This window comes from Hylobates moloch, unplaced genomic scaffold (assembly GCF_009828535.3).
Source record: "Hylobates moloch isolate HMO894 unplaced genomic scaffold, HMol_V3 SCAFFOLD_20, whole genome shotgun sequence".
In the NCBI taxonomy this organism is placed as follows: Eukaryota; Metazoa; Chordata; class Mammalia; order Primates; family Hylobatidae; genus Hylobates; species Hylobates moloch.
Genome location: NW_026652295.1, coordinates 19,995,208 through 20,018,993, shown reverse-complemented (window position 1 = coordinate 20,018,993; position 23,786 = coordinate 19,995,208). Strand labels below are relative to the sequence as shown.

Below are 23,786 nucleotides of genomic sequence, written 5' to 3'. Positions count from 1 at the left end.
TTACTTAAAACAAGTCAAATACAGAGAAACAGGGAGTAGCCTGGGGATTACCAGCGGTGGGGAGGGGGAGAAAAATGTGAAGTAGATCAAAGGGTACAAAGTTGCAGTTATGTAGGACAAGTCTAGAGATCTAATTACATCATCAGGGCTATATTTAATATTGTATACGGAAAATCTGCTAAGAGTAGATATTAGGTGCTCTTACTACACACAAACATAAAAAGTAACTACAGAAGGAGATGGATAAGTTATTTTGCTTGACTCTAGTAATCATTTCACTATGTATATATAAAAACATTGTACACCTTAAATATATACAATAAAAAAGGAAAGAAATGCCCTTCTTTCCATCTCCATTAAGAAGTATACATATAAAGTCTTTTCCGCCAGATATATATTCAGATGTTTCCCCTTTACCATAATGAAGTTTGATTGAATAATCAGCATCTGACAAGTCAAAGTTCAATATTAACTTCTCTATTAAGCCAAGTCCCTACCTTACATAGTAATGGGGGAGGGCTCAATTTCCAAATCCCTTAAATGTGGGGAAGCTGACAACAGTCACTAAGCTAGCTTAATGTGTTTCAACGCTATGAGAAGATTTTTCTTGAACTCACAAGCCCGTGAGCAAGTTTGCTGTGTAACACAAAAGAGCATTTGATGTTATGTGTGATTTAACTTTAACACTCATCTCCCAGTATATTTTCATCTTTAATCTCTTCATTCAAAAAGATTCTTCCCCAAAGGTAGAAATCGCCCTTTCAACAAAAGTTACGTGACAGTACATTCCTCATACCACTGAAGGCATATTTCACCTGAATGGTACCAGTGAGTGACTAATACTGAGTTAGAGATAAAAATAACTAATTGAAAGATGAAGCCAGGCTAGAAGGGTGCCAGTAAAATGAGGATCAGTACCAGGAACCTCTCTTCCTCTTAAATGCAACTAAAATACCTATTAAACTTTCTGTAGGGGTGAGGGGTAAAGGAGGCACAAAACCCCTTCAGCAATAAAATTCAACAGGCTAAGCTCAATCACACACAGAAACATTGTTTGGGATATCAGAATACTCCTGTTAAATAACAGAACATGTTACAAATTAAACGATAATTTAAAAAGTGATACTAAAGTTAAACAGAGTAATATTATAACTAAAACAAATACACATTAGAGATGTAAAATACCAATCAATAAACAATTTTATACATCAAGCTTGTCCAACCCATGGCCTCTGGGCCCTGTGTGGCCCAGGACAGCTTTGAATGTGGCCCAACACAAACTCATAAACTTTCTTAAAACATTATTAGATTTTTTTTTTGGCGATTTTTTTTTAGCTCATCATCTATTGTTAGTGTTAGCGTTAGCGTATGTTAGGTGTGGCCTAGGACAATTCTTCTTCTTCCAATGCAGCCCAGGGAAGCCAAAACATAACTTCTGTTATACATAAAAGGCAGAATAATGATCTCCCAAAGACATCCAAGTCCTAATCCTTGAACCTGTGAATATGTTACTTTACATGGCAAACAGAACTTTCTGGATGTGATCAAGACTAGGGACCTGAGATAAGATTAACATGGATTATCCAGGTAGGCCCAATGTAACCACATGAGTGTCAAAAGAACCTGAGAACCTTTCCCACCTGTGGGCAGAGTGAAGCGATGACAGAACATGTGTGAGGAAGAGATGGCCTTGCTGGCTTTCAAGATGGAGGAAAGGCCCACAAGCCAAGGAACACGGCAACCTATAGCAGCTGGAAAAGGCAAGGAAATAGCCTCTCCCCTAGAGCCTCCACAAAAACATGCTGTCCTGCTAATACCTTTATATTAGTCCAGTAAAACCCACATCCAACTTCTGACCTCCAAAACTGTAAGAAAACACAATATGTGTTGTTTTAAACTACTACATTCAGCCGAGTGTAGAGGCACACGCCTGTAATCCCATCACTTTGGGAGACCAATGTGGGATGATTGCTTGAGTCCAGGAGTTTGAAACCAGCCTGGGCAACATAGGGAGAACCTGTCTCTATTTAATTAAAAAAAGAAAATAAAGATAAATAAATAAAAATAAACGACTACATTTGTGATGCTCTGTTAGAGCAGCAAAGAAAACTAATATACTAATTAAGAAATAAACACGGGCTGGGCACAGTGGCTCATGCCTGTAATCCCAGTATTTTGGGAGGCTGAGTCAGGAGGATCCCTTGAGCCAAGGAGTTCGAGACAAGGCTGGGCAACATGGCAAAACTCTGTCTCTACAAAAAATTTAAAAATGAGTTCAGCGTGGTGGCATGTGCTTATAGTTTCAGCTACTTGGGAGGCTGAGGTGGGAGGATCGCTTGAGCCCAGAAGTCAAGGCTACAGTGAGCTATGAGTGCACCATCACATTCCATCCTCAGGGACAGAGTAAGACCTTGCCTCGAAAGAAAGAGAAGGAAAGAAAAGAGAGGAGAGGGGAAAGGAAGGAAGGGGAGGGGAGAGGAAGGAACACATAAACATATGATAGAGTTAGCATCATAAAAGGAAGAAGGAAAAATTTTTAAACAAATGCTGCTGAAATAACTAGGAACAATATGAAAAAAATTAAAGTTAAATCCATATCTTATAATTTAATACTCACTCAAAAAATATTTATTAAGCCAGACACTGTACTAGGCAGAGAAGGTAAATGTACAGTATATATAAATATGTAAAATAATAATAAAATCCATGGCTCTATAGAGCCTATCAGTAAGTGTCCATCACAGTAACACACAAATGGATTGACAGTTGGATAAATCCTTTTCATATTTTAAAAAAAGGTGAGAGAGAGAAAGAAAACATTAGACACTTTATCAGACATGTTTCCTCAGGGAACATAGCTTTCAAATGTTGAAACCACATTACAAATTACCTGCCCACCCTCCAAAACTCCATGTTTCTAACTATATCAAAATTTTAAAACACAATAAAAAATGACAAATATGAGCCAGTAATCCCTCTTTGGTGTATATATCAAAAGGAGATGAAATCCCTACCTCATAAAGGTATCTCTACTCCAATATTCAGTGCAGCATTATTCACAACAGCCCAGATTGAAAATAACCTAAGTGCCTTGTGGTGTATCTATACAATGGAATATTTATTATTCAGCCTTTAAAAAGGAGGAAATCCTGCCACTTGCCACAACATGGAAAGACATGGAGGACATTATGCTAAGTGAAATAAGCCAAACACAGAAAGAAAAATAATGCATGATCTTAGATATGTGTGGGATTAAAGAAAAGAAAAAGCTCAAATACACAGAAATAATTTAAAAACACTGGTTACCAGAGGTAAGGGAAGGAGAGCTGGAAATGGGTTAGGGATTATGCTAAATAAGCAGATTTTGGCTGCTCTTGACACAAAAATAGTAAGTCTGAGATGACTGATATATAAATCTGCTTCACTATATATGTATCCCAAACATCATGTTACAAACTACACATATGTACAACAAAATTTATTTTTAAAAATATATATAAATGAGATATAATGGTTGAATATGAGAGGGTTTTTTTTTTTTTTAATGTTCGCCTATAATCTCAGCATTTTGGGAGGCCAAGGCAGGAGGATCTGAGCCCAAGAGTTTGAGATCAGCCTGGGCAACAAAGTGAGATCTCATCTCTCTTTAAAATAAACTTTAAAAATTATGAAAGAAAAAAAAAGACTGACAAATATTTTCTCCATGTTAAAACAGGTTGATTTCTTACTATTTAGTTGGAGTCATTATATCTCCTGGACATGGGTCCTATAGGAGATTTGAATACCTTACCGAAGATATATAGATGGCAAAGAAGCACATGAAAATATGCTCAACATCATTAGTCAACAGAGAAAAGCAAATTAAAACTACAATGAGATATCACTAACACACCTAGTAGAACTGTCAAATGTTTTTAAAAATTGACAATACTAAGTACTGATTAAGATGTGAAGCAGCTGGGACTGGTGATAGAAATGCAAAATGGAATAGCCACTTTGGAAAACACTGGCAGCTTCTTAAAAGGCAAAAGAGATGCTTACCATATGACCTGGCAATCCCAGGTATTTATTTACCCCAGAAAAATAAAAACATGTATCTACACAAAAACTTGTGGATGAATGTTTATGGAAGCTTTATTCATAATAGCCTTTAGCTGAAAACAACACACATATCAATCAACTGGTGAAGAGATAACTGTGGTCCACCCGCACAGTGAAATAATTCTAGGCACTAAAAAGTAACAACTACTGATATATGAAACAACATGGATGAATACTGAAGGCACTGTGCTAAGGAAAAGAAAAAAGACACAAGTAATATATTCATTTATATGACATTCTCAAAAAGACAAAACTATAGGAACAGAGATCTCATCAATGGTTGCCAAGGACTGGTGGCATGGGAAGAGCAGGCATGTTTGAATACGAGAGGGCACAAGGTAACTTTTTAGCACAATGGAAACTATGTGGTGACTGTCCAAATTCATCAAAAGTGAATTTAACTGTTAACTATACCTCAATAAATGTGACCTAAAATAAGAAAAGACTGATATCATGAACATACAAGAAAACAAAGAACAGATAATGAACAAAGGGCATGAAGAGACAACCAGTACATCATACTCATTATACTGCTTCTCACCTTCATCTGTTCATGCTATCCTCTCCTGCTCCCCCAACACAGTGTTTCACCCTGTCCTGTGGTTCACTGAGTGCAACCCCCTTCCTTCTCTCCACCCTCACTATTGTACTCATCACTCATCTGCACAACTCCACACTACACTTCTTAACACTCCCCACTCCACTCACTCCCTGCTGATTCTATTCCTCTCCAGGCATCTTACACCCAGGTGCCTACTCTCATATTGTTGTTTCTGATTGAAAGTCCTTTTTCCTTTCTCCACTCATTAAACCACTACTTAATATCAGAGGCCTATGTAAAGCATGGCTGCATCCTCTGTGTGCCCACAGCCCTTCTCCCTATGCAGATTAATCACAAGGATTTGCACCTCTCATCAGATTTCATGGTCTTTAGGGAGAATATATGTTGTATTCAGCTCAGTATCTCCAGCAAATGGTTTAGTTCCAGGCACATAATTGTGCTCAATGTTGATTCTACTACTAAGTACATTAGTTAATTTTTTTAAAAACAGCAAATACAGAGCACTATGTGCCAGGCTCCATGCTAAGCACAATTACATGTATTAATTGATTTTATTTTATTTTTTTAAGTAGAGACAGGGTTTCATCATGTTGGCCAGGCTGGTCTCAAACTCCTGACCTCAAGTGATCCACCTGCCTCAGCCTCCCAAAGTGCTGGGATTACAGGCGTGAGCCACTGCACCCGGCCATATTAATTGATTTAACCCTTAAAAAACTCAGAGTCAGGTTCTATTATTATCACCACCTAATGGTGGAAGAAACTGAGGTACACAGAGGTTAAGTAACTTGTACAAGGTCACGCAGCTAAGAAACAGTGCTGCAGGGATATGAACCCATGCAATCTAGTTCCTGAATCCATACTCTTAATCACTAATGATATACTACATTTTAATCATTCAATAGGTGAAATATGTATGAATACAGGTGAGATTAGAAGATGCCAAAAAAAGTGAAACCAACAGGTCAAGGAAGGGAAAAACATAAATGGGTGTTTAAATTTACATGTCATTCTCTCACAATACTGCCTTTTAGACAACGGAAGGTAAAAAAATAGAACATGGCAAGAAGAAATGTTCGAAGTAGGGGCAAACAGGAGAAGGAGAGAGTTCCTCAAGCCTTGCCCTCAATACTGATCCCACTGTTACTGTGACACTGCTCCACTTTGTGAATTTGTTTACCTTTTGCAACATGGTGTACGATAGAAATATTCTCAAATTTAGCCGTTCAAATGCAGCTTTAACTGTACACATAATTTTCAAAATTAAAGTGCTCGCATTTGAAATAGTCCAAAGTCAATCCTGTTTCACTTTTCGAGATTAGAGCAGCCTGCCTGAAAAGATATTTAACCACTGCAAATCAACCTGGTAATAGTCCCTGAGATAAGTGGACACCTGTGTTAAACCACATTTCTGTTGAGCTCTCCAAAGAAAACGTTCACCTGCCTGCAGGGCTCACAGCTGGCACATGAGGAAGCCTCGTCATTTACAAATTTTCAGTATCAAATTGTATATTCCGTTGTGAATTGCATGTTTTAACATTTTACAACCTGTCTATTAATTTGCAGTTGATTTAGAATTTCTAGAGCTATAATTAGTTACAATGATCAGTCCAATGAATTAACACCAAGACCAACTTCAAATGTGGTTCTTGTTATTAACACAGAAAAACTACACAAAGCACACAATTTCATAAACACACTTTGTAGTAATAGAGTGGGCGCCTAACTTCCTAATAAATGTTGTTCCTGTTAATAATGGATACTGTAATAACTGATAAATAACACTACCTTAGGAAGAAGAACTCAGCAAATAAATATCGTTTCACTCATCTCTCCCTAACACAACTCACAACCAGCAAACACCAAGGGCATTTCCATCTGAGCCTTAAAGAGAAATTCCCAACTAATTGATCTCACTGTGGTCTAGGGACCCATCTGACTAGATTCTCCAGGAAGCTGGAGAAGTTCTGGATTCAAACCAGAATTCTCTCCCTAAGAACCAGAACATAATCTCAGTGAGGACAGGGATCTGGGACAATTTTATATACTGCTGCATTCCCGGCACCTGCATAGTACTGTGCAAGGAACAGTACTCCAAGCACAGAGTAGGCACTCAGTAAGTACTTGCTGAACCAAATAAATAATAATATGGCAGGTCTAGGATTTGAAGCTAGGCTTTCTGATGCCTGAAGTCTACTACTCTTTTTTGACTGCAAATGTTAAGAGAACATCCTATGTTGTGGTTAACTAACCTAAAAGAAACTTTCTGCCAACACATTAGCCTAAAACACAAACATTCAAACAGATATATTCACAAGATATGAAACTATCTGCAGCTAACATAAATGACATAAACAAACAGCAGTAATAAAAATGGCATTGCATGAAAACTCTAAGGTAGATGATTAACTATAACTATTTATTAAAAGAGAAAGGGAATTTTTAACTGTAAAGTAAAATGTTTCAAGATCCTGAAAAAAGACAAAAAGATCTTGATTCTATACTGGTCACCCATAAATATACATCATCTAGATATAAAATTTAAACTTTACTTCATGCTAAGATAGTTTCATATCTTGTGAAAAAGGTTTTGGCTAAAACTTTTTATTGAAGACATTTATGTTTTCAAATCTGTTCTGTCTCTGCTTCCATTGTGAAGAAAATAGACAGGTTTGTGCAAAGATTCTTGCTCCAAGACGGGAGAAGTGCAGAGGTTACAGCCACCAAAGCCAGTGCATCTGGACCCAGAGGATGACAGGCTTTATTTCTGGCTTTGATGTTCTGTTATTTTCTTTCCACGCACTATCACACAAATAATATTAATCACAACTAGGTGATTTCAGGAGAGAGTGGGACAGATGATAATAAAAGGCCCAGAGGTCAAAAAGTGCTTACCATGTGTTCTCACCACACTGCCTTGTTCTGATTACTAAAATAAATGCCCCATTCCTACAGGCTGATATTGATGGAAACTAGCATGTTATGATGGTAGTAATTTCTCTCTTTATCTATTAATACCTTCTTAAATGCCTATGCTATGAGCACTTTCAAACATGGGTAAGTACAATAGAAGTCCTTTAACTCAGAGGTACAATAAGTAGCTTGGTCACCCAATGATCCGCACCTCATGGAAGCTTTTGCTTTTAATCGCCTGGTCAATAGAATTGACACATTCTTCCTGTACTGTCAGGTGACACAGATAAAGGCTAGCAGAAGGTAAAAGCAAAGAATGTAGTTACAGTTGTTCTTCCTTCCAACTCTATTAACATCCTCCCATCATAGAAATTTTGTGAAGGAATAGCATTCTTTACTCAATCATGCAATACATTTCTAAACTTCCTGCTGAAAATAGTTTCCCAAGTCACTGAATTTAAATATCTATTCTTTTTGCACTTCAGAACTGTTTTCTCTTTGTATAAAATATAATCCATTTCTTTATTTCACTGTAACTCACTATATTTCAGAAGGTTTCTAGTTTTATAGAAATTCTATAGAACAATTCTATTCAAAAGTAGGTCTCTCTTAAGATAAAATTTAGATAATTTTGTTTCCTAATTTGTAATTTGTTTTCAAAATTTTCAGTTATGTGGACATAATTTTCATACCTAAAAAGTCAGTGATGATAAATAAAATGTCATATACCTGCCACAGAAAAAAATGCTCTACAAAATGATATTATCAAATAATAATCTTATACTTTAATAATACTTAATGCTGGTAAATATATAATTAAATTACACCTCTGAAATGTTAATGATCATGTGATCCCACTTTCAGAAACTTTTCAAAATATACTAATTTTAAATTTAAAAAAATTTAAAAGACCATTGAGAGCATTAATGTAGTATGTATATTTCCTAAAAACTAGAAAATTCTTAAATCCAATAATTAAGAAATAGGTAAATTATGTTATATCCTTCAATAGAACACTAATGCCACACTTAAAATTGTTTAAAAAAACCTCATGAAATAACATAGAAAAATAAGAATACAAAATAGTTTTTGAGATTACAATTAAGTAAAAGATGCAAAGGTTAAGTCTGAAGGAGATAAGCAAAATTATAACTGCATTATGGCGATAGAAATACAGATTTTATTTCTATTCACTTTTCAAAATGTGTTCTTATTTGTCCAATTATAAATGAACAAAATAAAATAAACCTAAAGACTACTAGTGGTAACAAAATGGGACTATGTGACAGAACAAAACAGCAAAAGAAACTCTCAACAGAGTAAACCGACAACCTACAGAATGGCAGAAAATGTTTGCAAACCATACATCTGACAAAGGTCTAATATCCAGCATCTATAAGGAAAGTAAACAAATTACAAGAGAAAAACAAACAGCCCTATTAAAAAATGGGCAAAGGATATGAACAGGAACTTTTCAAAAGAAGACATACAGGCAGCTAACAAGCATATGAAAAAAAGCTCAATGTCACTAATTGTTAGAGAAATGAAAATCAAAACCTCAATGAGATACTACCTCATGCCAGTCAGAATGGCTATGATCAAAATGTCAAAAAATAACAGATGCTGGCAAGACTGTGGAGAAAAGGGAACACTTACACATTGTTGGTGGGAGTGTAAATTAGTTCAACCATTATGGAAAGCAGTGTGGCAACTCCTCAGAAAGCTAAAAGCGAAACTACCATTTGACCCAGCAATCTAATTACTGGGTATATACCCAGAGTAATTATAAATCATTCTACCATAAAAACACATGCATGTGAATGTTCACTGCAGCACTATTCACAATAGCGAAGACATGGAATCAACCTGCAATGACATACTGGATAAAGAAAATGTGGTACATATACACTATGGAATACTATGCAGCCATTAAAAAAAACCAAAAAAACAAGAGCATGTCTTCTGTAGGACTATGGATGGAGCTGGAGGCCATTATCCTTAGCAAACTAATGCAGGAGCAGAAAACCAAATACCATACGTTCTCACTTTTAAGTGGGAGCTACATGATGAGAATACATGGACACATCAGGGGTAACACCACACCAGGGCCTATTGGAGGGTAGTGAGTGGGAAGAAGGAGAGAATCAGGAAAAATTACTAATGAGTAAAAGGCTTAGTACCTAGGTGATAAAATAACCTGTATAACAGACACATGTTTAACCTGTATAACAAACATGCGCATGTACCCCTGAACTTAAAATAGAAGTTTAAAGAAAATGAATGTTAACCACAGAACAACAAAGGTGCGGAATTAAATAGAAAAAAAAAGTGTTTATCTGCCAGTGTCACAGCTTTGTGTCGGCCCTGAAAATTGGACCGATACAAAGCTGTGACATTGGCAAATAAACTCACATTAATAGCACTGAGTGTCTTCCCTTACGCTGTATCTGGAGAATCTCCTGTATGTCCTAACATACGCTTTTCCCTGCACACAATGGAGTTTCAAAAAATGTTTCCATAATGTATGCAGAGAAGAGCCTTTTGCCATACTAGAGAAATTCTGCTATTCTCTAAATTAATTCCTTGAGATGAAATCTAAGATCAACTCCAAGCTGTTACCACATTCCATCTCTAAAAAAGACTTCCAACTAGTTTCCTATTTCCCCACCATAGCAGGATTATGTTTATAGAGAAAGTTAGTCTGACATGAAAAGATAACTCGCGAGTCCCAAATTCATTTCATTCCTTAAACCAAGAGAAATCAAAATGTAAACAGATAAATGGTGAAAACAAACTAAAGTTACCAAACATTCAGGTTCTGTTTGTTGAAAGTGAGAATGTTTGTTCAAAGATTATTAAATTTGCTAGTGGGGTAAGGACTTCACAGCAGAAAACAAGTTCATTACACTGAGAACATGATACAAGAACCTGTCAGTAGTATATCAAATAAGGAAAAATCTATCATAAAGTTCAAAGCAGATGCCAATTAATCATGTAAACTTCTTCTATGAGCATATGATGTTTTTACACATTTTTTTAAATTAATGTAGCCTTTTTAAACAAACAACATTGCTGAGCTTATCACCTACAGCTTCAGTAGAATGTTGGCAAGGAAGAAGCACCATCATTTGATCAACCAATATTGACTGAATATCAGCTACTTCAGGGCATTTTGCAAAGAGTAATTGACTACAAAGAACAAGAGAGAGAGAATAGACAGTAGTCTCCTTACTTCACAGAGCTGACTGCTCCACCCCCCCCCCCAAAAAAAAGTATGCTAACAACAGAAATACAATGGGAAGATTTTTTTCAGGCAATCAACAAACATTTATTGAGTGCCTACTATGTGCCAGGTATCACGGGAAAGGCTACAGAAACATGGTGAGTTTTTTTAGGGGGGTTTTTTTTTTTTTTTTTGAGACGGAGTCTCACTCTGTCGCCCAGGCTGGAGTGCAGTGGCGCAATCTCGGCTCACTGTAAGCTCCACCTCCCAGGTTCACGCCATTCTCCTGCCTCAGCCTCTCTGAGTAGCTGGGACTACAGGCACATGCCACCACGCCCAGCTAATTTTTTGTCTTTTTTTAGTAGAGACGGGGTTTCACCACGGTCTCGATCTCCTGACCTTGTGATTCGCCCACCTCGGCCTCCCAAAGTGCTGGGATTACAAGCGTGAGCCACCGCGCCCAGCCGAGAGTTTAAAAAAAAGGATTGAAAAACTATTCTCATGAGGCTCACAATTTAAATAGACAGGTGGGCTTTATTCAAAGAATCGTATGACAGGTAACTGCACAGTAAGCAAAGAGAAACCAGAGAAAAGAATTATGAAGGACTACACAGAGTAGGCAGAGAAGGCTTTACAGAATGTTGTCATGTTGAAGCTGAGACTTGTGGTGGTAGGTATAAGGGAGGTGGGGCATTTGAAAAAAAGGCATTGATATACTAGGGGGTGAAAAGCAAGTAGCAGAGTGAGGTGGAAAAACTGTAATGTCTTGGAAAGCGATGGTAATAGACAGCCAAAGACCGAGTTATTAAGGGATGTGAATTCCACACTATGGCTTTTTATTGTGTTGCTCTTTCGTAATGAGAGAAACTAACACATGATTTTGTGCTAAGGTGAAAAAGTTACACAGAAATGACAGTTTCAGGGACAATAAGGAAAATATGTTTAGGGCAGCCATAAGTGTAACATAGCTTATAAATAACCTACAAATAGAAAATAAAATGTGGAGCTATTACAGGCGTTAACAATATAAGATTTTCTCTTTGCATCAGGTACAAGCTTACCCCAATGATACTCAGTCCTTTAAGGTAGTCCTGGCGAGGCTGGGCTTGAGGAACGCATCCAGCCAGTACAATTTTCTTGTTCTCCTCTTGAGCTTTTCTAAAAGATTGAAGAGAAAACAATGTGAATTCCTTGACTCATGGGTATACTCTTGGAAACTGTTGCTAGTGCATATTAGTTCTCCAAATAATAATAGGCCTATCTCACATGAAACAGGATTTTCTTACAACTGGTTAAAGAACACATAATAAAACTTCTGTACAATATGTCTATTTATCGTAGCATTAAAGAACACAACAGCAGTCCAATCTGATAATGCCATTCATTACTGTCTCATTATAAAACAAAAAAATTCAATTTTTTTTTTTTTTTTTTGAGACAGAGTTTCGCTCTGTCGCCCAGGCTGGAGTGCAGTGGCGCAATCTCGGCTCACTGCAAGCTCCGCCTCCCGAGTTCACGCCATTCTCCTGCCTCAGCCTCTCCGAGTAGCTGGGACTACAGGCGCCTGCCACCATGCCTGGCTAATTTTTTGTATTTTTAGTAGAGACAGGGTTTCACCGTGGTCTCGATCTCCTGGCCTCGTGATCCGCCCGCCTCGGCCACCCAAAGTGCTGAGATTACAAGCGTGAGCCACTGCGCCCTGCCAAAAAATTCATATTTTTTACTTTATTCCCAAGGATATGAATCATTCTTGAAAACTACATTTTCCAGATAGGCAAGCTAACTCTCCAAGTAGGTTACTTATTTTAAATGTTAATGAAAATATGCCTAAAACTTAATAGACCATTTCCTAGTCTTTTGACCAATATAAAAATAACATAGACTTTAAAAAATTTGAAACAGAGAAGAGTAAATAAAAGGTATAATACCCTACGTGCTAGTAATTCCCCGTCTCCTCAGTCCTGCTCCCTAGAGACATGCTACAGTTGACTGCATATGCTTACGTCCAGACACAAGACTATCCCTCACATATGCAAGCATATACGGGAAAACAAGCTGGTGCTTTGTACATACAAACATATCTGAATATTTGAGAAAGTATTTCTGGATTACAGAAACCTAGATGTGAAATCCCCACTCTGTCGTGTAACTATTTCCTTAGTATAAATTCTAAGTAATTGGGTGCAGTGGTTCACACCTGTAATCCCAACACTTTGGGAGGCCAAGGCGGGAGGATCACTTGAGCCCAGGAGTTTGAAACCAGCCTGGGCAACATTGCGAGACCTTGTCTCTACTAAAAATAAACAAATTAGCCAGGCATGGTGGGGCATGTCTGTAGTCCCAGCTACTCTGGAGGCTGAGCCAGGAGGAGCACTGAAGCCCCAGGAGTTCAAGGTTGCGGTGAGCACCACTGATGGTGATGGCGCCACTGTACTCTAGCCTGGGCAACAGAGCAAGACCGTGTATCAAAAAAAAAAAAAAAAAAAAAAAACAACTAAGAAGTAGAAATGCTGGCTCAAAAGTATATATACATGGCTATTTTTTAAGCATTTCTTTACTCAAGAGGGTGCTAGCAGTATGTTTTGATGTGACATTATTCATTCGGGTATGCATATATATAGCAAACATTTACTTTGTGCTAGAAGACAGTAGTGAACAAAGCAGAACTTATATCCTCTCCTACAAACTACTCAAATCCTTTGCCCATCTTAAAATTAAATTTTCAAGTCTTTAATTCTTTTGCATGTGTACGGGTTTTGGAGTGTGTTTTGATGCTTTGTTTACTTTTATTGCTGAGTCTTTGGGCACTGCGTATAATGTACCAAATTGGGTCCCTCCTCCCACCACTACAAGCAACCTCTAGGTTTCTGAAACCAACTGAGAAAGGTAAGGGTATTAGCAGCTCAGTTTCTGTAGGTGTGACATTGAACTATACTACTATAAAGTGAAAGGTCTCTAAACCTGGCACACTTCTTTGTCTTTGTCAACTTTTTCAAGAGTACAAATTCAGAACTAGATGCCAACAAAAAATTGGGCTCTTTGTGATAAACGGCCACATCAAAATTTTCTGGGAAGTACAGAGAGAATGATTAAATAAATGAATAGACAGAGTACAAAATACTATTTTAACGGCACCTGCATTTCATTTCAATAGCTTCTTAGAACACTTTGATATAATTTTTCTTCTTGGAATCTTGAAAAAGCTTGTTAACGAAATAAAAACAAATCTCACTTTGGTAGACTGCATAACACATCCAAGAGAATTATTGCCTGGCTCTGCCACCTGGTTTTACTCTTTATCAGTACCAAGCACATCATTGCATATAAATACTTTTCTTGTATTAAATGTGGAATACCTTATCAAACAAAAAAAACTTTCCATTTTCATTAGCTATGTATACAAAGACGTTAACATCAAGTTTCTTCAAGAACTTTCATTATAATACCTAGAATCGCTGCCAAACATCCAAGAGAGATGCTGAGATGACTAATAATTAAATCCAAATTTAAAAAGCCTGCTTCCTAAAATGCTATTCAATTACTTATTAAGCATATCTAAGACATTATTGCGCTGAGTGTTTAAGAGAACACGGTAATGAAGACAAGTGCCTTGCACTCAACAAGCTTATGGTTTATAATATTTGAAATATAAAAGAACATAAAAACACAGCCTTGAGTAAGGTGTCCTTGGTGACAGAGAGATGGATAGCTAACATACCACGAAGGGAAAAAGAATATGCAGAAAGGAAAACACAGGAAAAAGCTTCATGAAGAAATCTAGGAGGATTTTATTGGCAAGACAGGAGTAGGAAAAATGGAGATGGAGGCAGAGAAAGCTCAGGGCAGTTGTTAGAGCACGAACAAAGACAAGGAGGAGGAAAGTATTTCATTATATTAATAGAAATAATTTCTGTATATGGGAGAATGAGAGGGCTTATATAGTAGAAAGAATCTTAAGAGGCTCGAGAGTCTCTAATTTTGTGGGCAATATGGAAATCTCTTAAGTTTTGGTGGCAGAGTGGAACTTTGAGAACATAATACTGGTGACATAGTGTAAAATGTCAATACACTTGACATTGACATTCCCCTTCTGCTTACCCTAAATAGAAGGGGAAAAGAAGCCAGGAGGTGAGGAAATTAATTTAATACCCTAGGCAAAAGGATCAGAGAACCAGAATGCATGTGGAGGAATTTTTTTTTTTTTTTTTTTTGAGGCGGAGTCTCGCTCTGTGGCCCAGGCTGGAGTGCAATGGCTATCTTGGCTCACTGCAAGCTCCGCCTCCTGGGTTCACGCCATTCTCCTGCCTCAGCCTCCCGAGTAGCTGGGACTACAGGCGCCCGCCACCATGCCCAGCTAATTTTTTTTGTATTTTTAGTAGAGACGGGGTTTCACTGTGTTAGCCAGGATGATCTCCATCTCCTGACCTCATGATCCGCCCGCCTCGGCCTCCCAAAGTGCTGGGATTACAGGCATGAGCCACCATGCCCAGCTAGTCTTCAGTGTAACTTTAAGAACCAAAGGAAAGTCAGATGAGTGAGGCTTACGGAAGTCAGACCACTGCATATACACCTCACTGCATTCAAAACTCACCTTGCACAGCATGCAGCATCTGAATCAATTATTTCCTTCTTGTTAAGCAAGGTAAAGTAAAGTGCTCCATTCTTAAAGGGATTAACAAAAGTAACCTCAAGTATATGGCATATATTCTATATTCCTATTATGAAGAATAGCATCTCATAAAATGAAAAAACAAATCCATAATTAGTTCACCTCCCCTAAGATCAATATCCTGATACTCTACTCACCGCAACACTGTAGAAGTTAGTATCTTTCAACAAGGGAAGAAAGAGAGAAAAGAAAAAGGCGGGGGTGGGGAGGAAACTCAGGAATATATCAGTATATCAGAAGACCTTAATAAAGTGACACTGAGAAAAAAAGCCCTGATCAGCTGTTACATTTACTGAATCCACCATCCAATTTGCAAATCTCATTGCACTTTACCCTAATCATCACATTCACCAAGAATGACTAAAATTAAATGAGGACATGCATCTATATTTTGGGGTAGTGAAGGAACCAATTCTGGTTCCTACTAAAAATTTAATTAAAGGGATAAGGTTTATGAGATACTTATATTTTCTAGCTCAGTGTTAAAAAGCCCTGAAGGAAAATGCATACTTGGGCTTATTTCTAGCTCCATCTACCTGAATGCTATGTGAGCGGTAGTACTATGAGACCCCAATCTGGTTTCAGGTGGAAGACACAGCCAAATGAATTTGTTTGTTTGTTTGTTGGTTTGAGGCAGGGTCTCACTGTGTCAGACAGGCTGGAATGCAGGGTCATGATCTTGGCTCACTGCAACCTCCGCGCCCCCCAGGCTCAGCCTCCGGAGTAGCTAGGACTATAGGCACACACCTCCACTCTCAGCCTTTTTTTTCTTTTTTAAGTAGAGACGGGCTTCACCATGTTGCCTACGCTGCTCTGGATCTCCTAAGCTCAAGCCATCTGCCCCCCTTGGCCTCCCCAAGTGCTGGGATTACAGATGTAAACCACTGTACCTGGTCTCAAATTTAGAGTTGGCCATATAATCGGAATTAAAATTTGTTTTAAACTCATAAAAGGTTATCAAACAAAATTTTACAAAGTTTTTTTACATCTTTATCAAAGTCACTTTTCAAAAAGAAAAAGTATTAATGTAAAAGCTACTCCCTTGCAGGGAGTAACAAAAATGCCCTTTGTTATTCAAAATAATACAAAAGTGGCTGGAGGTGGTGGCTCATACCTGTAATCCCAGCACTTTGGGAGGCCAAGGCGGGCAGATCACTTGAGGTCAGGAGTTTGAGACCAGCCTGGCCAACATGGTGAAACACCATCTCTACCAAAAAATACAAAAAAAAATTAGCCAGGCGTGGTGGTGCATGCTTGTACTCCCAGCTACTCGGGAGGCTGAGGTGGGAAAATCACTTGAACCCAGTAGGCAGAGGTTACACTGAGCCAAGATCATACCACTGCACTCCAGCCTGAGCGACAGAGTAAGACCCTGTCTCAAAAACAACAGCAAAAAAAGTGGCAAGGCAAGAGCTACTTGAGTCCTGGGAAAGATAAAATTCTGGAATGGTGTCTCCTTAGCAAATTTACATAGTCACAAAATTCCCCACCCTCTGAACAGAGGCAAAAGAAGAAATGAACTTCCTTGGAAGTTACCTCAACTGGGCTTCAGCAAGTTGTAATTCTGCATAATCAAAAAGTTCCACTAAAGGGGCAAAAGGCAGAGACTAACAGTATTTTAGGACACTTAAAAAAACTCATTTTTCTTTCTGTTCCAATAGCACTCCTATAAACATGGTAAACATTCCTAAAAACCATCAAACTTTCTGTAACAAGTGTGGCAAGCACCAACCCTACAAAATGACACAGTGCAGGAAGAGCAAGTGATGCAGGATTTTTCTTGGCCCCTTCGCTGGACTCCCAGCAGGGGTGCCCCCTCTACTCGGCCTGCCACACTCAACCCCTTGTGGAGGGAACACATGAGCGAGCAAGTGCAGGACCTGGCCAGTTGCTCCAGACGCCGATGCAGGAGGAAGCTCCGTGCAGGGCCTATGGCCAGACCAGGCATATCGCCTCAAGGGGAACACAGCTACACCCAGGTGAGGATGCCCATGACCCCGAAGTCCCAGAGTGGGTGATACAGTGCTCCTTTAGTTCCACTGTCCACGGACAGTGGTGGGTTAACAGTTCAGTTGGCCCCTTGCCTCATCACATGGGGCAGCTGCCCTTCACTGGAAAGGGCAAAGGGCTGGTGTGGCAGCCTTTCTGGGTACCCGCAGTTGATGGGTCCCAAGCTCTTGTCCAGCATCCAAGAAGAATGAGGTCACATGGATAGTTGAAGGATGGTGAAGATGGAGAATTTTACTGAGCAATGAAAACAGCTCTCAGCAGAAAGGGGAGGTGGAGAGGGGATGGGAAGTGCAAGTCATCTTCCCCAAAATCAGGTTGTCTCTACCCCGAAGTCAGGCTGGATGTCTGGCTGGCTGTCTGTCTCTCTCTCTGTCTCCCGAGTCTGGGTCTTTATAGGCACAGGATGGGAGCAGGGCAGGCCATAGGTAGTTTTGGGAAAGGCGACATTCAACTGGTAAAAGGCATTAATCAGAAAGAACCAAACAGAAGAGAATGGGCAAACAGGAATAGAAGTTCTCACTTTGGGCTGCAGGTTTCAGGCTGTTTTTCTGTTTTTGTTTTTGATGGTGAGGATTCACCAGGGACCGGCCCCTGTCTGTCTAGAATTTCTCTGCCTCCTGCCTCTACTATAAGGATTCTATGTATGCTCAGGGTAAGCAGCATTATGACAGGAGGCAGAATGGCTATGGTGGGCATACTAAACCCATTTTCTGGAATTCTGGAAAAAGGCTACTGCCAAAAAGAAGATTGTGATGAGGCTTCAGTGCTTTGAGCCCAATTGCAAATCTAAGAGAATGCTGGCTATTAAGAGATGCAAGCATTTTGAACTGGGAGGACAAAAGAAGAGAAAGAGCCAAATTAACTAGTTCTAAGCATCATCTTTTATTATGAAGACAATAAAATCTTGAGGGTATGTTCAGGGGAAAAAAAAAAACCCTCATTTTTAACATACTCGTCTTGAGCTATTTCAGAACGTATTATGGTCCCAAATTATCTGTGCTGTTTTCATGGCAAATGAAAGCTGGCCTTCATAATTAAAGATGGAAAAATTATAATTTGAGTCCTCTGCCTGCACAGGAGTTGGCTTCCAGAGTAACCTGCAAGTATGTTGAGGCCACAAGTATGGCTCTCAATATAAAAGTAGTTCTACATAAAATAACAAAATTTGGCCAGGTGTGATGGCTCACACCTGTAATCCCAGCACTTTGGGAGGCCAAGGGAGGAGGATCATGAGGTCAGGAGTTTGAGAACAACCTGGCCAAAATAGTGAAATCACGTCTCTACTAAAAATACCAAAATTAGCCAGGTGTGGTGGCACATGCCTGTAGTGCCAGCTACTCGGGAAGCTGAGGCAGGATAATTGTTTGAACCCAGGAGGCAGAGGTTGCAGTGAGCTGATACCACGCCATTGCACTGCAGCCTGGGCAACAGAGTGAGACTCTGTCTCAAAAAAAAAAAAAGAAACAAACAAAAAACACAGAAGTTGGTAGTTGGTCAGAGTGCAGAGAAGAAGGAATGCTTATGTACTGTTGGTGGGAATGTAAACTAGTACAGACACTATGGAAAATAGTATGGAGATTGTTCAAAAAACTAAAAATAAGATTACCATTTGTCCAGCAATCCCACTACTGGGTATCTACCCAAAGGAAAAGAAATCAATATATTAAAGGGCCACCTGCACTTACATATTTATTGTAGCACTAATTACAACAGCAAAGAGACAGAATCAACCTAAGTGTCCATCAACAGATAAAGAAAATGTGGTATATGTACCTAACGGAATACTATTTGGCCATAAAAAGAATGAAATAATGTCATTTGCCTTGGAACCAACCCAAATGTCCATCAATGATAGAGTGCATTAAGAAAATGTGGCACATATACACCATGGAATACTATGCAGCCATAAAAAAGGATGAGTTCATGTCCTTTGTAGGGACATGGATGAAGCTGGAAACCATCATTCTGAGCAAACTATCACAAGGACAGAAAACCAAACACCACATGTTCTCACTCATAGGTGGGAATTGATAATGAGAACACATGGACACAGGGTGGGGAACGTCACACACCGGAGCCTGTTGTGGGGTAGGGGGAGGGGGACGGGATAGCATTAGGAGATATACCTAATGTAAATGACCAGTTAACGGGTGCAGCATACCAACATGGCACATGTATACATATGTAACAAACCTGCACGTTGTGCACATGTACCCTAGAACTTAAAGTATAATAAAAATAAATAAATAAAAAGAAAAAAAAGAAATAATGTCATTTGCAGCAATATGGATGGAACTGGAGGGCATTATCTCAAGTGAAATAAGGCAGGCACAAAAAGAAAATATCATATATCCTCACTTACATGTGGGAGCTAAAACACGTGATCACACAGAAGTAGAGAATAGAGGCCAGTGTGGTGGCTCACGCCTGAAATCTAGCACTTTGGAAGGCAGAAGTGGGCAGATCACTTGAGGTCAGGAGTTCAAGACCAGCCTGGCCAACATGGTGAAACCCTGTCTCTACTAAAAGTACAAAAATTAGCCAGGCCTGGTGGCATATGCCTGTAATCATAGGGAGGCTGAGGCAGGAGAATTGCTTGAGTCCAGGAGGTGGAGGTTGCCGTGAGCCGAGATCACACCACTGCACTCTAGCCTGGACTACAAAAAAAAAGTAGAGAGTAAAGAAACACAGATAACAGAGGCTGGGAAGGGTGAGCGGGGAGAAGGAACGATGAAGAAAGGTGGGTTAAAGTGTATGAACACAGAGTTAGAAGGAATAAATTCAATATTTGATAGCAGAGTAGGATGACTACAGTTAACAAACATGTGCTGTACGTGGGTGGTGGACACCCTAAACACTCTGACTTGTTTATTATGCATTACACACATGTAACTAAATTTCTCATGTACCCCACAAATTTGTACAAAGGAAAAGGTAGACAAACAAAAAATGCCTATATATGGGCCTGTATCCATTAGCATTGCAACCAGGAAAGCAGAACAGTGCCACCAAATGACTTAAAGCCACCACAGGGCCCAAAACCACATCAAGAAGACCAGTAACTTCCCTACGCCATAAGGAAGCCAATCCCATGAGGAAGCCAATCCTCAGAGAACCATGATCTTGTCACCTTTGAATATGCAATCACCAAAATCCAGACTACGGAAAGGCTACAGGTCAAAAGGACCAGGTTCTTCAACAGGCAAATTGTAAGGAATAGAAAGAAATGGAGGGGAGCCTGTAGATTAAGAAAGATTTAAAATACATACCAGGCTTTTTAAAATGAGCAAGATTTAACTTTATTATCTAAGCACAAGCAGGGGGAAAAGCCATAAGGAAACATAAAGAAGTGGGCATTATAAAAGTCAGGAGAGTGGTTACTTGTTGAGGTAGAGGGAGATCTGTGATTTTCATGGGGAACATAAAAGGGTTTTCCAGAATGGCTGGCAATGTTTCATTTCTTGAGCTAGTGGTAAGAGCTACAGGGTGTCTTACTTAATTCGCTAAACTATATATTTCTGTGTGGTTTTTAAATTTTTTATTGTATTTTACAATAGAGGTTAAACATAAAATATTTCAACTAAAAATACTCCAAAATTAAATAACCTGAGATTTCCCAGCCCTCAAAAAGGAGAAGAGAAATAAAACCATGGTAGTTGTCTCTAAAGTCTTTTCAACCTTCCTATGTATCTCAGAACCCACATGAAAGTGGTTTTAACCCATGACATAGAAATACGATGTCACAGTTAGCTGGAAGAATTCCTATGTATACTTGTATTTGTAGAAACAAAACTGTATTTGATCCTCTGACCATCCTTATCAGAAGTAACTAGGATGACACTAAAAAGACCAAATAATTCGGAATTATTATTAAAGAGCTTTCAAAGAGAGCACAGCTCAGAAGAACCTGTTTTCTATATTTTGTGGTAATGAGTTAAAACCGTTGAGAAGACTGAGGCAAATTAAATGCACTACGGGTACACAGAACTCATCTGCCCATCCTCCTCCTCTACTGTGGCTGGGTAACTTCACTGTTCTCTTTCTGAGAACACAACTGTAAACTTTAAAAGGCAGGATGGTTCAGGAAGGAAAACCCAACACACTGACTGTCCAGAGACCTCAACTTGAATCCAGACTCTGCCATGAACTGACAGAAAGACAAATCTCCTTCTTCTCTGAGTCTTCATTTTCTCACATGTTACATGAAAATGGTTTAAAAAGATGAACCCTAAGGTTTCTTCCAGGACTAAAAATCTGTTATTGTGATGGGAAATATTTGCCCCCAGAGGTAGGATTAAGAAGAAATACCACAGTAGTAGATGATGTCATTAGACATTTTTTCTTTTCCAAATAGTAAGAAGTTTTTTTAATTATAAAAAAAGTAAAAAAATTTTTGAACATTCTCCCAAAAGCTGCAATCTGCATTCAATTTTTACACCTTGCTAATAGAAGATGCTAATCTCTAGCAGATTTGAAAATTAGCGAAGAAAAACATAAGAACAAAGTTCATTTTATCATCTTCAATTCAAGCTTTTTCTACCAGCTTTCATATATCCATTTGTAAAAATGTGGTAAGAGGGAAGCTTGTGGTTTTAAAAAGTTAGAAGAATAATAAACTATTTGAAAACAGGCAATATATTCAGCTTCTTTTCTTTCACCCTCAGTTTGTAGTATGCAAATTTGAACCCCATATATCAAAACCCTAAACAATACTCAAGTCACTACACTAAGCCCCTAACAGAAGAAATAAAACAAGAAATGGATGCCTCTGTAAGATGAAAAACAAGAGTTTGAGGGGTGGTCCTAGGGAACTGTCAATGTCTTCTAGAAAATAACAAAATTATCACCATGACAATAGGATTTCTCTTTTTATACTGTTTAGGCTTTTCCAGAACCATTTTCACATGCATCATAAGCTGCCAGATGAAGAACCCATGAGTGGGGAAGTATTACTCCACAAATGAGGAAATGTGGTTCAGGGAAATGAACTGGAAAATGGAATACAAGATTGAAAGATGAATTAACGTTCGTCTCTTCTACTTACAGCTAAGAGGGACACTTAGAGTCCTCAAAGAAAACAGAATGATGTATATAATCTCTACCTGCTGAAGGGTGGCACTTCACTTTAAAACCTGAACAAAAAGAACATCTCAACTCAGTCATCTGTGTTAGAGTGGCAGGCCACTAGGATTTCACAAGCCTGTGACAGTTCACTGTGCAAGGGATTATGCTCAACAACTCTCAAGACCCGGAGGCTGCAAAACGGCTGAATGAGCACACTGAACTAAACAAAACCATCCTTTCTCCTTCTCTACTGTGCCTGATGAAAAATCAGAGAACCAGAAGAGGGAGAAGGCAAAAAAACTCAAGGTTTCTAGATTTCAAATTCCCCATATACAAAAAAGGTGGTGAGAGCTCCTGATTTATGCCCTATGTGGCCCAGGGAAACGCAACTCTACCTGCTTAAACATATTCAGACATATATTGCTAACACCAATAACAACCAAAAAGCAACAGCTAAGTGAAGAATACATTTCTAAAGCAGTATTTTTTAAATAAAATATTTTATATTGCTCTAATAAGGCCTTCCCCATTAAGGGTCTCAGCCAATTACCTGCCTTCTGACTTCACTGAGAAAACAGAAACAAGAAGAAGGAACTGCTGTTTCTTTTTTTTTTTCTTAGATGGAGTCTCGCTCTGTCCCCAGGCTGGAGTGCAGTGGCGCGATCTCGGCTCACTGTAAGCTCCACCTCCCGGGTTCACGCCATTCTCCTGCCTCAGCCTCTCCGAGTACCTGGGACTACAGGCGCCCGCCACCACGCCCGGCTAATTTTTTTTTTTTGTATTTTTAGTAGAGACGGGGTTTCACCGTGGTCTCGATCTCCTGACCTCGTGATCTGCCCGCCTCGGCCTCCCAAAGTGCTGGGATTACAAGCGTGAGCCACCGCGCCCGGCCTTGTTTCTTTACACCATCATATCTATCAAACTACCTGTTCTGTATCAACATATTAGTTTTCCCACCTGTTACAACAGATCAGCTGTCCTCCCTCCCCAGTAAGCCTGATGCTTCTGCTTGTGTGCTAGATCCTAGCCTTTCTGTCATACTTTGGTTCTGTCAATTATCCTTTTCCCTTCTACAAAGCTTTTTTCCTCTATAATGGATCAGACTCAATAGCATAAATATATGCATGTACTTTGTATTAAAAATACAAAATAAAAACTCTCCCTTGATTCTACATCCTCCCAACCCCTGCCCAGCTCTAGCTCCATTTCTGCTTCCCTTTATAGCAAACCTCCCCTAAAATGCAATA

The 23,786-nt window shown here is 39.0% G+C and overlaps 1 protein-coding gene across 6 annotated transcripts in view; it reads right to left on the bottom strand.

Moving 5' to 3' along the window:
* The window catches only part of CDKAL1 (CDK5 regulatory subunit associated protein 1 like 1), a 697,372-nt gene that overhangs the window by 484,931 nt on the left and 188,655 nt on the right, over positions 1-23,786 (bottom strand). For all 6 annotated transcript variants that reach the window (XM_032141403.2, XM_058432566.1, XM_058432568.1 and 3 more), the window contains one exon: positions 11,858-11,954. In XM_032141403.2, coding sequence (XP_031997294.1) covers positions 11,858-11,954 — 97 coding nt within the window. The remainder of the gene's footprint in view (positions 1-11,857; positions 11,955-23,786) is intronic.